We start from the raw sequence: 13,984 nt of genomic DNA on the forward strand, positions 1-13,984 counted from the left end.
TTTATGTCCCAACGCTATGAAGCTTCACCCCTTGTCAATGGAAGCTGACGTCAGTGGACTAATTGGCCGCTCTCGTGCGTAGGTACCCTGACATGCCCACTGCCGCCGATGTTGTGAACGCTTTGGATCAACAGGCGCTTGCGTCCATCCTCGGAGCGTACGGGGAGGAGAGGCACGCCAAGAAAATTGCCTCGGCCATCGTTCAGGCACGCAGCGTGTACCCCATCACCAGAACCCAGCAGCTTGCGAGCATTGTTGCAGGTACCCTCATTAATTCTTCGCAGCGGCCGAGGAGAGGAAAAAAAAAAAAAAAGAAAAAAAAAAATTAATCCCCGAGTGTCCCAGAGGGATCTATTTGTACTTGAAATCATGCAGGATCTAATCCTGCCTGTTCTGCTCTGATGTCAGCTCTCTTTTTTTCTTTTTTTTTCTTTTTTTTTTTTTTTTTTTAGCTCCCATTTTTTGTATTGTGGTTTGACAATTAGTTTAATAATAGATTTTACATGAAGTGATTTATCATTTTGCCAACGAAGTTGAACCACAGAATGACAGCAGCCTAGGGTATTCTTTACTCTGGCTGTTGACAAACCTTCAAATATCAGATATGCCATATCTCCTTTAGCTTTAAATTTCTGCATTTTAATATTTTGAGGGGAGATACGAAAGCAGTTTCCAATTATGAGTGAAATCAAGTGATTTCTGTCTTTTTAAAGGATCAGAAGCACAAAGCAAAGCAATACATGACTTGCTTCACCTTGTGCATGTCAACTAAATCAGCCTGAAGCGACTATTGAAACACTCCATCTTACTTGCTCCTCACTGTAAACAACTTGAACAAAATGCAGTTAGGCAGGAGCAGTGCTTACATCAAGAACCTTCACGTTTGTGTTCTCAAGTGAAAATTTTCAAGGAAAAATGTAAGACGCAAATCCTGCTCATTAACACTCTAATGCGTAATGTCAGGATGTTTGTTTCTTTTTAACCAATTAATAAAAATCACTGGATCTCATCACAAATAAGTCCAAACTGCTGACTTTGAATATAGACCTTTAAAATGATAATCCAAATTTAACATCTGCTTAAGAACAGTGGAAAATATTTTATAAGTATCCTGAAGAGTCCTAAAAAATTTATTGTATTCTTAAAAATCAGTTACTTAAACTGGAAGTTTAAGGCACTTACTTTTAATGACCAACAAATTAAAAGGTTTGGATATGTAGAAGTCAGGACACTTTAACAAAATGTCCAGTCAACCGAGTCCCAAAGTTTAGCTGATATGATAAAAGGACCTGAAGACACTGCTTGCTGTTGGAAGCCCCTACTGTAAATACAGTAAATATGAGGAGTGAACAATTTTAAAAAAATCAAAGAGATAAAACACTATGAGTCTTTTATAAAGCTTACGTTTTTAACATCATCATTATCAACCTCACAAAATAATAATTTCAGGCTTTATCATGTGTAACTTATGCTTTTTGAAAAACTGTTGATTAACATCACTGTGTTAAAGATGTCATGTGTTATACGTTGTAAACAAGCAACTCAGTAACTTCTGAAACTAGTGTATAAAAGACAGTGATTAAAGATCCCTTCATGTTTAATGTGGTGCATGTGAGTCATCACTTAATGGTCACTTTCTGTGACAATGAGAAGGACTTTTTTGTTCTCATTTTAAATTCTCTGCTACATTTGAAGAGCTTCCTGATACATTAGTCGTATATGCATCAGGTAGGGTACATGCCAGAAACAGTGAATCCAGCACACATCTACCAAGACAATAAATATATATGTTTTGTCTACTTTTTTTGTAGTATGCAAATCGTTATAGTAATTCTAGGGCTGTTACACTGATCCCTGTTTGCATAGAACTTCTTCCAAATTTAGTTTGATTCATCCAGTAAAGGAGAACAACGGTCATTGTATCTGGATTTGAACTGATTATACCTTAACAAAATTTTTGATAACTGTAATGTATTTTGATTAATTTCATCTATCATCCATATATATTCTTATGTGAAATTATTGACATAAACAAGAGCTGAACTGCCAGAGACCACAGCTGCAGGAACCTCTCAGTGGCACAGCCCAAAAAAACCCTGACTAATTCAGGACTTAACCAGAATAAAATTTATGACCTATTAGTTAAATGTCACGTCCTTTAAAAAATAAGATATTAATTAGAATAATAAAATCTTGCGTTTTAGATTTTGCAGATTCTATACAAGCCCGATTGTCTTCCAGAACAGGGTCATTATTTTTGCCTATATAGGAATCGGAAAACAAGCAAAAAATCTATCCAGTGAAGCTGGCTATTTATGTCTTTTTCTCTGCTGGTGTCAGAATCTGAGATTTGTGTATTGTGCATATTTCTTTCACATGTGGCTTCAGATTTTCTAGAGCTCCCCAGTTTTTGTCTTAAGGTCCAGCTGATAACCAGAATCACAGTGAATCTAGATTTGGACTAACCTGAAATTGGAAAATTTAATTTCTTTTTATAGAATGCTGGACTTCTGGTCTTTCCTACCACCCCCTAAAAGGTTAGAACATATGTTGCTGTTGCTAGTTGATTGGGAGATAAAAGTGGAGGATGTAGTTAAAAAAATCCACAAACCAGCCATACAAACCAGCTGCACAACACTCACAGGGCAATCAGATATTTCTAAAGTTTATATTAGCAAGAGTTCTACTTGTAAGGTATAACTGTGAAAAATATATAAATAGATTTGTATGTCAGGATTGACTACAACAGTTTGGGGCTAACTCTGGTATCCAAGTGATTTCTTGCTCTCCTTTGTTCCAATTCAAGAAAGTAATTCTTTCTATATTTTGACATAGCACCTGAAAATTCTCTCTCTGTCTACATCCTGTGCCAGTGCATAAGGTCCTGAAAAAAAAAATTTAAAATTTGGCTTTTTTTTTTTTAATTTTTCCAAACGTTCTCCAGAAGGCTTCTGATCCATTTAAATAAGATCTCTGCAAGCTGTGGAGTCTGCAGTTTACGTGTGAGAAAGGAGGAGTTTTCTGTTCACTCACGTGAACAGCATCTCTTCTGCAGCAGAGTCGAGCTCCGCTGGCTGTTTATAATTTCCACAAAGCTCTCTGCAATGCTGAACGCTCTGGAAATACTAAAGAGCAGCAGTTCTCCACTGAAGGGCAGCGAATCGATGTGTGGAAGTTGATTATGAAGGGCTTGCTGAGGTCTTTTGTTGTACCTCATTGAGTTATTTGAAAACAATAGGTTTAACTCCGTGTGCAGAAAAGCTTTAAAAATAGTAAAATTTTTCGAATGTAATTTTGATATGCTTTTCCTGTACAACTGATGATCTATTTTGATTTCTTTTCAGTGAGCAATGTACTTTGTTATCTATTAATTTTTGTCCAAAACTTAATTTTTCTGAGCATTATTTAGATACCTAATCTGTTAACAGATCATTTTGAGATCATGTCATCATTTGACCTTAGCTTGAAAGGAATTCATGATGAGATACTAAAGAAATTTATAAAGTTTAAAAAGAACTTTAATGTTTAAAGTCAGTCTCATTCAGACTGGTTCACATTTATAGACTTTAATTATCAGTTTGGAATTTGTAATATTGCCTGAATTTCAGATGGGTGAGAATTAACACTGTACTGAGGGAGCCCAGACAAAAGGACATTAGTTGCGTCACAGAAACTTATTAAATGCAATGCTAATTCAACAGATGAATTCCTGCAAACAGGTGCACGGTCTGAATTAATTTTTAAACTCTCCCACTCTCATACACTCTGGGGACTTTAATAGTTCATATTGACAGGCACAGCGTGTTGCTAATTTCATTCACAAGCTTTTAAAATTTCAATACATTTCAACATGTGAATCTATTAGATTTTTAAAAGTGTAAGTATCATCAGGGCATCCTAAAACTAAAAATGATAATTTCTCTCACTGGGATTTCAAGCCAGTCATCTAGCCAGAAGCGTGGTGTTTTTATGAATGAAATTCATTTTACAAGCTTCTCATACAGATTTTTTTTTTTTGAATGTTTTTGTGCATTGTACAGCCAGTTACCAGGAAGGATTTTCTTTTAGTGTCTTGGTAATTGGAGAGAGCTCAGTGACAGATATTATGCCTTAGCAGAAAGCATAAATAGGTTTTTATTTGACTATACCAGAGGAGTAAGAGTGATAGGAAAATTTTTCACCCATGGATCATAGATCAAAATCCACTGCCTTTACTAAAATGATGAAGGTCAGAGTGACAGGAGTAACTACCACAAATTACATTTATTAGTTAATCCCAGTCTCTGACCACAGACCAGTAAGTCTTTGAACTTGTAAATAGTTTGATTTTTAGTTTAGAGGATTTTCTTGCATAAAGCTGCAAAAAAGTGACTGCATTTCTTTACAAATTTTCTGAATATTGGTATTCTGTACTGTTAAATATGACCTGCAGTGCTCTTTGTGCATGTCCAACTGAGGCATGTAAGGTTGTATGATACTTACTTGAATATATCTGGGTTTTAATTTATTTTTTTTCAGTTTGTGATAAATTAACTCGCAGTAATAAATTAATGTTGCAGTTAATTGTCATAGAAGATTATTGCAGGAAGACAGTGCACTCAACGGCCATGGCAGGATAAGTGGAAGAACTTCCCAAAGACCTGTTAGTGTCCTAGTCATTCTGGTAGCCTCTGTATTATTGTTCTTTTGTTTATCTATGCAATGTTTCAATTGCAAAATAGTGGTGTTTGTGATCAGACTGATGGAAATCTGCCCAGATATCAGCATGCTGTGTCCATTTATGTTTTTGCAAACCCTTTGAAGTAGATCATAGAATCATAGAATGCTTTGGGTTGGAAGGGACCTTAAAGGTCATCAAGTTTCAGCCCCTATGCTGTGTGCAGGGACACCTTTCACTACATCGGGTTGCTTAAAGCCCCATCCAGCCTGGCCTTAACATTTCCAGGAGTGGGGCTTCCACAGGTTCTCTGGGCAACCTGTTCCAGTGCTTCACCATCCTCTCAGTGAAGAATTTCTTCTTGATATCTAATCTAAACCTACTCTCTTTCAATTTGAAGCCACTCCCCCTTGTCCTGTCACTGCATACCCTTGTAAAAAGTCCCTCTCCAGCTCTCATGTAACCCCCTTTAGGTACTGGAAAGCTACTGGAAGGTCACCCTGGAGCCCTTTCCAGGTTGAACAACCCCAACTCTCTCAATCTGTATTCATAGGATGCTCAGCCCTCTGAGCATCTTCGTGGCCTCCTCTGGATGTGCTCCAGCACGCCCCTGTCCCCAGAGCTGGATGCAGTGCTCCAGGTGGGATCTCACCAGAGCAGAGTAGAGAGGCAGAATTCCCTCCCTCCACCTGCTGCCCACAGTGCTTTGGGTGCAGCCCAGGGCACATTTGACTTTTTGGGCTGCGAGTGCACGTTGCCAGGTCATGTCAAGCTTCTCATCCACCAACATGTCCAAGTCTTTCTCCTCAGGACTGCTCTCAATCCGTTCGCTGCCCAGCCTTTGTTTGTGCTTGGGTTGGCTCCAACCAAAGGGCAGGGCCTTGCTCTTGGCCTTGTTGAACTTCATGAGGCTCTCACGGGCCCATCATTCCTTCGCTCCAGCATGTCAACCCCTGCACACAGCTCAGTGGTGTTGTCAGGCTTGCTGAGGCTGCACTCAATACCACTGTCCATGTGACCACCAGAGGTGTTAAACAGTGCCAGTCCCTGCACTGACCCCCTGAGGGATGCCTCTTATCGCCAATCTCCACTTGGATATGGAGACATTGGCTGCAACTCTTCTCAGTGCAACCATCCAGCCAATTTCTTGTGCACCGAGTGGTCTATCTGTCAAATCCACGTCTCTCCAGTTTAGAGGCAAGGATGTCGTAGATCTTTGTATCATTCTTGTTTTTTTCAGATGAGTAAAAGATGCTTTGCTGACATAAGAGGTAAAACTCTCAGTATTTTACTAAAATTCCTGAGAGATTGTCTGTGGAGATTTAAACAGAGGATCTCATTCCAGGTTTCTGTTTTTATGGTTAGGTCCCAATCAAGAAGCACTGTCAGTTTTGTACCTAAATTACATGCTGTACTCTTGTGGATTAGCTCCATTTTTATCTGTGATACTTTTGGAAGCTAAAATACTCTTAGAATATCAGAAATGGATCGTCCCCAGAAAACCAGCAGTATTTTTAGAAAATACTTAGACTGCTAAAATATGGTGCTTAAAAATTCTGGATCTGCTTTGAGAGGTGAACACCAGCTCTGGGTAGTAAGAGTCCAAAATTGAATTTATAAAATTCGATGCTCTTCGAGTCACAACTGTAAATTGTTCAGGAAGGGGCAGGATCAATACAGGTAGAATCAAAAAACACACCTTGTTTTCTAACCCACTAGTTTGGTAGTAGCCAATATTTTGTAAAGGTAACAGTACTTTTTCGTTGCAGTTAAAACTGTTTTTGTAGGCTGAACATGACAGGAGTGGTCTTTTAAACCTTGTTGTTTCATTTAATAGTTGTTCAGGAGTTCTGAGCGTACTACTGGTGTTTGTAGCTGTTATTTGACCCTTTAAAGAAAGTTGTGTTTATTTTGCTTAGCACAGCATTCCTTTATGTTATGCTTTAAGAGACAGTTTTCGTCACACACAACTGGCAGTCAATGGATGTTTTAAGGGTTCCATTTTCAAAGAATCTATTTATAGGTTTGTAAAGAAATACGAAAACAGATACTGTGCGTGTTCGTGCAAGCTTGGTGTCAGTTCGTATCTTGGGACACCTTACTTTTGGTGATTTTGAGTCCTCTTTTGAGTTTAGCTCTCTTGTCAAAGTGGGCTTTGTGACTCCTACAGGAAGAGTATGTATTCATTTTTATGATCTATAGTAAATATAGAAGGTTATGTTCTCAAAGACAGAAATTATATTAACTAGCTAGTGCAACTTTTCCAGGGTTTGTAAATGATGGAGAAGCCTATCTCCCACAGGTAACATCTATTTACTGTGTTTTGTGAAACAGTTTAAAGCCACAAATTCCCATGCAGTAGTTTGTTGGGAGGAGTTGATCCTGTTGCCGCTTTCTGTCTCAGAGGATTCAGACTATAGAATAGGAAGCAGCCACAGCTACAGTGAATCTCTTCAGTGAATTTAGGAGCTGTTAGTGTTGAAGTCAGAGGGGGTTGGGAATGTAGTTGGGAAAATCAAGTATGCAGAAACATACCTTAGATACATTGCCAGCATGATAACAACTTTGTTAATGATTGAACTTTTAAATCCCATTATTATCCTGTCCTTTTGCTGAACACTAAGATCACTTGTGTGTTTGTGATACCAGGCACTTATGCTTTCTGACATCAGTAAAACCTTGCCTGAAAACTCTCAAGAATTCCACCAATAAATTATTTTGTGTGAACATATTGGATTATGATATCTCTATTAATTTTTTTCAATCACCTGTGTAAATGTGAATTTAGACAGCTAGTTGCAGAGGTACAATGTTCCCTTCTTTTACTCCACCATGTAGAATATCAATTACTTGATTATGAACTGCATTTACTTGCTTCACTATGTCAGCTTAGCACTGACATGAAATTTAATACATATATACCAGTTGTATTGCCTTGTCTTTAATGGGCCCTCTTGTTTGGAAAAATAATTCTTTCAGTTATGTACCAGCATTATTCATTTAATTTATCTTTACCAGAGTCCTGTGCTCACTTACATAATAGATTATAAATTTACTTGGCTTTTGCAGATCTTGTAAAATTCTTGCACTTTAGTCCCTCTGATCTATCAAATCAGGTTTCCCTAGCTTTTTGCTCTGTACTCATGTAATGAAAGTTCAAGCCTAAAATATATTAAATATTGATATATTAAAGTTTCTATCAAAATTTCAGTCTCTACAGAGACTTGTTTAACTCATAAGAATTTTGGGGAAAGGAAGACGGAGTTTTGCGCACCTAATAAAAAAATATTTACTCTGGTGATTTTTCATCTGACAAATCCATACCTTGACACATTCCGCATGTGAAAATGCAACAGTATCAGCAACATTTGCTGAAGTTCTCAAGGTATTTTTGTGAACATTTGAAGAAACACAGGAGTGGTGGTCAACAATTATTATTCCCAGGCAAGGATACCTCTTTTAAGCTTTGAGTAATTCACTGAAAGATAGTTATTACCAGGTAGACATTGTATTCACTTATCTCTGCCTGTGAAGAAATGCATGCTTATCTAGAAGGCAACAGTTAAAATTGTGTTCATTATATATTAATTTTTTTTCCTTAAAAGCATAACACAACCACAAATACTGAACTGACATTGATTACACTGAGCTGTAAGGTGAGACTTATCTTGCCCGTCTTCTTTTTTTCCTTATTTTGGTTTCAGCTGTCATTTTGTATTTTAAAGTTGTGATGCATTTGGAGAAGCAATTTCTATAAAAGATTCTGGGGAAAAAACCCCAACACTTAACCATAAGCCAGCGTGTTTTAATAGGGTTTACATTCAGAGATGTGAATTCTAAGTAGAAAACAGTAATGTATATTACAAACAAGGGAGCTCACTACTCAGAGCTTTTAAGTATGCTTTTCTTTAAAGTCATCATGCATGAGTGGATTAATATCGAGTGCATAGATGTCCAGATGTAGAAATAATAAGATACTAACATCTACCTTTTAAAATTTGTGACAGGTGCTTTTCCAGCATCAGCACTGTACGCACGGAAGGATTTGCTTCAGAGACCCGTGCACGTTGCCACCAAAACTTTCCAAGGCCTGCGAATATTTGTCAATGATGAGCTCCATGAACTCTATATAGGACTGAAGACAGCTGAGAAGTTTCTAAAACCTGGAGGTCGCCTTGTAGCCCTCTCCTTTCATTCGCTGGAAGATCGTATTATCAAACGTTTTCTTCATGGGATAGACATGACAGAAAAGTACAATCTCAGCTCAAGGCAGAAGATAAGACAGGCTCTGAAAAATCCCTCCAAAAAAGAAGACACACAAGAATCTCCTCATGGAAAATCCAAGTGGATTTTTATACAGAAAAAAGTTCTCACACCCCAGGCCAAGGATATTCAAACAAACCCAAGAGGAAGGTCGGCCAAGCTAAGAGCTGCTATTAAAGTCTAAAACAAAATATATGATTAGATAATTGTATAATTTCCTTTAATTTTTTTTTTCTAGAAGGCTAACTGGACAGGTAGTATCAAACTGAAAAAATAAAATGAAGGCTGTTAGAAAACATTTCTTTCTTACCTTTGTGTTCTTTTTAATTAGAATGTAGTATAGAGCATCAAAATGCAAAATAAATGGGTATCAGTGGGTGTCAGTAATTATAAAAAAATAAACATCTTTTTTTAAAGGAGCATCAAATGTAAAGTTTGTAAAAATTGCAGATTTGATGTATTTGTAGTAGTCCCTTTAGATTACATTCAAAACCCCAACATTAACTGTCTAAATTCAGTAGCTAATTGAGACAGACACATTTTTAATGGGGGTGGATTTCAGACACCTAATTCAGATGTCTGGTCCAGTCTAGAGTAAGTTTAAAGTAAGCTAAGAATTCATGATATATATGTCTCTGTATCCCAACTGACCTGTTGCATGAATGCCTATGGGAAAAGAACTAGTTCTGAAATAAAGTGACATCAGGATGTCATGTTCTATCCAGCAATTTGTAAATGGGCTTTTCTGAGTGATCACCTGGTTGTTTAATGATTAAGAATTCTAAATAATAAATTTATCTTGGTGGAAAAAAAAGATACTTAGAAGACCACTGTTGGCACTTGGACACTCAGTCAAGCAGTCAAATTTGTACTTGAGCATCTGAATTTCTTCCTGTAACCATAAATTCTGTGCATAGATCCAGTACAACTTTTGGGTGCTGATAGAATTGTAATTAACTTTTTAAAAAAAGGGGGGTATTGTGGTTTTATGAAGTATTCTTCTTTGCTGTTGATAGTTTTTTAAGAGGTTCTACTGAGGTAAGTATTGAATTATTTTAGACAAGGCCCACTCTAACACCAGCTTTCAACTTGGGTGCTATACTAAGTAGTAGAACATGTAACATAATTTCTTTTTTATTAAGTTAATATGAATTACATTTAGCTTTGGGTTTATATTTTCTTATAAGACCATTGGTTTGCTTGTTTTATATGCTAAAAAAATAAATGGAAAATAGTATAAGTTGCAAATTCCTTGACCCCTGACTTCTTCAGGAAAAAGTCTTAATTTGAATAATCAAATTGGTACCAGGATTTCATTTGTGGTGAGTCTGCAACTTGGTTGGTAGAATAAAAAAGTGCAATTTCTGACTCAGCTAAATGACTACTACACCAGCTTCTGAAAGATAACTGGCTGGATCATTTTGGACTTGATTTTCATCAAGCATCCTCTTTATATCGGTGTAAATTATTACTTCACGGGAGTTTTTTGGGTCATATTGACACAAACAACTTGAAATTTAGGTTCACTGTCTGTAATATACGATATATTGAAATAGCTGGATATTGTTTAATTCCTTGGTAAAGCTAAGTCCTATAATGTATTCTTAGGTATAGCTGATAACATCTATCACTAATCTGAAATAGAAGTCTGATGATGGGCATTTCATACTCTTCTGAAATTTCAATATTTTCCCACTAGTTTCATTATACATGTTATTAAATATTAAATAAAACATTCCACTTCAAATAATATTACTTACTGTTGTCATCTTTGAGACAGCAACCTGTACCCTAAATAGACATTTTTTCATCCAAACATTAAATATAAATAGCTAATGTTATTTTTAGCTAAGATTTCATACTGAGAGGTATTTCAATTGTAGATTTGAAAAACTGTGCCTCCAACACAGGCTTAGAAGAGTTGTGGTGCCATGCTGTGCGTTGTTCAGGAACACGCCTCAGGAAAAGGACATCCAGTTGTAGCAGAAGTTGAGTATTAGTATCTCAGACATTATGTTGAAAGTATTAAAATTCCTTATTATGCTTAAAACAATGTTTAAAACCCACACTTCTCACGTCTAAATTCAAAAGCACAGTTGCTTATGGTAGTTGAGCTGCTGTATTACCAGGTTGTGTAGATGCACTCCCTCAGTTCAGGAGTTTGCCTTTAGTTTGGAGTTGCACAACCATGGCAGTGTATCCTTTGTTGAGCTTTTCTCTTTGGAGAGTCTGTTGCTCTCCTCTCAGCTTCTCCTCACCTTCAGCTTTAAACCTGAGGTATGGAAAGGCTGGAATTTTAACCTCTGCTTGCCTGAGAAAAAAAAATTATGGTTTCCCAGAAAAACCTCTGGTTGTACTTGGTCAAAGTATTCTTTTCTCTTTAAACATTTCATTTCATTTAATAAAAAAAGAGGGACTTTTTACACAGACATGCAGTGATAGGACAAGGGGGAACGGTTTTAAACTAAAAGAACAGAGATTTAAATTAGATGTTAGGAATTCTTTACTCAGAGGCACTGGAACAGGTTGCCCAGAGAAGCTGTGGAAGCCCCACTCCTGGAAGTGTTCAAGGCCAGGTTGGATGGGACTTGGAGCAACCCAGTCTAGTGGAAGGTGTCCCTGCCCATGTCAGGGAGTTTGGGAATTATTCCAACCCAAATCCTTCCGTGATTCTATGATTTAGTAAGTGACATGTTATGTGAAGGGTATTAGGTCTTTATCTTCTTACCAGGACACGCCTACATAATGCATCTTAAATTTTCCCAGTGTGGTATATGTGAAATGTTACTAAAACTAAACATTTTCTTTTCCATAATCAAAAACTATATTTATGAAAGAGATGATATCTGGTGGAAAATTAACCAAATCATGCTGTCAAGGTACAGGTTGTGTGTAATTTCTAAAAACTTCCATTCAACCTGAGCAATCCACATTTTAATACAGCCAAATGCAAGATTATCTGTCAAGAAAGAAAAAAAAAAAAAAGATTGTAGACCATGTTTGCAGGGAATATGGCAATAATATGGTGCTGTACACAATGGGATGAGTAGAAACATCCAATATGTGAAATAATTGTAGAGAAAGTGAAGTGGTAATTATGGCAAGACAGTGGTGTTGCCAAACAATATGTGCATGAGGGCATGTTGCTAAAGAGTGTATCTTTTCATGTTATTGGTTTAGAAGGGTGTGGGAAAATTTTAAGAAGGATAAAAAGCAGCTATAGGACTATTTGTATGCATTGTAAACTCACTTTCTGTTGAAATTACTAGACAGTGGGATTTAATGAGTTAATCCAGGTGAAGTAAAAAGTTGATATGCTGTCAGAAGTACCTGCCTGGTAAAGAGATTTGCATAGAATAATTATTTGAAAATTAGACACATTTATCCTGTGAATAAAGTATTTAAGGTAAAAATACAATACTTTTTTAAAACAATTTTACAGTTTAGGCACAATTATCTGCATTTATAACCCATGAGGACCTACCGACAAGTATTACTTCCCTATTGCTTCCTAAAGAAAAATAATCAGTTTCATTGTTTCAGAGTGCAAGTAATATAAGGAATTAATATCTCTTCAGTTTTGGTTTGGGTTTTTTGTGTGTGTGGTTTTTTTTTTTTTTAACTTTTACAGTTGAGTATTTTCTCAGTAGTCTTTCACAGCCACAGCTGCTGGGATTGCCGCTGGACTTGAAAGAAATCCCAGCCTGAAACATCAGTCTTTGTAAAGACGTGTGGAGGTTTTGATGGATGGAAGTTGGAAGGAGGGGATTCCTAACGTAGAAAATGCTGACTTCAGGGAACAGCAGGAGCGAGTGGCTCTTCTAGTAGCAAGTGTTGTGTCAGATGTTTTGCATTCTGCTTTCGAGAGTAGCATTTCTATGATGATAAATGATTCATATAATTGCTCTAATGTTATTTTTTTGTAGTGGAGAAGGCACGGTTTTAATTGGATAGTTTATGCTCCTAAAGAGTGTAAAGCACAGTGAGAGGAGCTCTGCCCTGGGGAAAGGTGATGTGCAGGGGTGGGATGATTTCAATAAGCAGCCTTAGACGCAGATTGTTGATGATTTGATTAAATTTTAAAATAACTTAGTTGTTTTAAATAATCGGTTGTGACTCAACTGTTTTGAGTTTCACTGTACAAAAGTACTGGTGAAAAATGAGACAAATGTGAATAAACAGAGAAGTAATGAACTCATAAGTTAATTTGTTGCTGCCCATCTTACTTAACCTCTAGCAAGACTAGGGAAGGGGTTCAGGCCCGATTTTCTTATGCCTCAAAATTTCTCCAGAAAGAGCCCTTCAATAGGTTTAGGACCATTTATGCCAGGATTAAAAACAACATTCAGCGGAGTATGTGAGTCAGTCTTTATATCCGTAGATTTATTTGTTCATAAAGCACTTGCTTAAAACTAATATGGAAGTTATAAAAATATGAGATTATATTTATAAGTCTTTCAGAAATATAATCAAATGGGGAGGCCTTTTTACACTGGAGTTATACTGGAATTAAAGCAGGATTTTGTGGATTAATTAAGAGTGCAGTGCTACAGTGAATCTTTCAAACAATTTAAATTAATGTAGAGCAACTTCTTTTACCTTCTTACCTTCCCCAGCCTCTGCAGAAGATGGAAGAAAAAATTATGTTTAATTAAAAGGCAAGAAATAAGGAGTAAAGTTGAACAGTTTAGAAAGAAGTGTAATTTATGTGGTTGACATCCAATTTTTTAAAAATTCATATATGCAGTGTTCTATTACTTTTTCCATTCATTGTTTAATTTTGCCTGTTTGGGGATAAGCAGTAGCCGTGAGAGAGCTCAGTCTGTGTATGAGGTGTAGAACATGGTTTCTAGTGCACAGTCAGAGGTAACAGTGGGAAGGTATATATGCCTCTAAGTCCAGCTCTGTATATATTTCCCTCTGTCTCCTTTGCAGTTAGAATTGTGTTTATCTTTCTGGATCCTCTGTAACCTTATCCCGGGTGAAGGAAAGGGAAGGGCTTTTCCTTTTTGGGAAAGTGTAATACCTGTCCTTAGAACTTTATTAAAATTAACGCTGTTTAAT

At 36.7% G+C, this 13,984-nt stretch overlaps 1 protein-coding gene across 3 annotated transcripts in view; it reads left to right on the plus strand.

Annotated features, from left to right (window-relative positions):
- Positions 1-9,218, plus strand: part of METTL15 (methyltransferase like 15) — a 91,282-nt gene extending 82,064 nt beyond the window's left edge. For all 3 annotated transcript variants that reach the window (XM_032690778.1, XM_032690777.1, XM_032690776.1), the window contains exons 5-6: positions 83-261; positions 8,665-9,218. In XM_032690778.1, the coding sequence (XP_032546669.1) occupies positions 83-261; positions 8,665-9,104 (619 nt within the window). In that variant the 3' untranslated portion in view covers positions 9,105-9,218. The remainder of the gene's footprint in view (positions 1-82; positions 262-8,664) is intronic.
- Positions 9,219-13,984: the final 4,766 nt, after the last annotated feature.

Source organism: Chiroxiphia lanceolata, chromosome 6 (assembly GCF_009829145.1).
Source record: "Chiroxiphia lanceolata isolate bChiLan1 chromosome 6, bChiLan1.pri, whole genome shotgun sequence".
Taxonomy (NCBI): domain Eukaryota; kingdom Metazoa; phylum Chordata; class Aves; order Passeriformes; family Pipridae; genus Chiroxiphia; species Chiroxiphia lanceolata.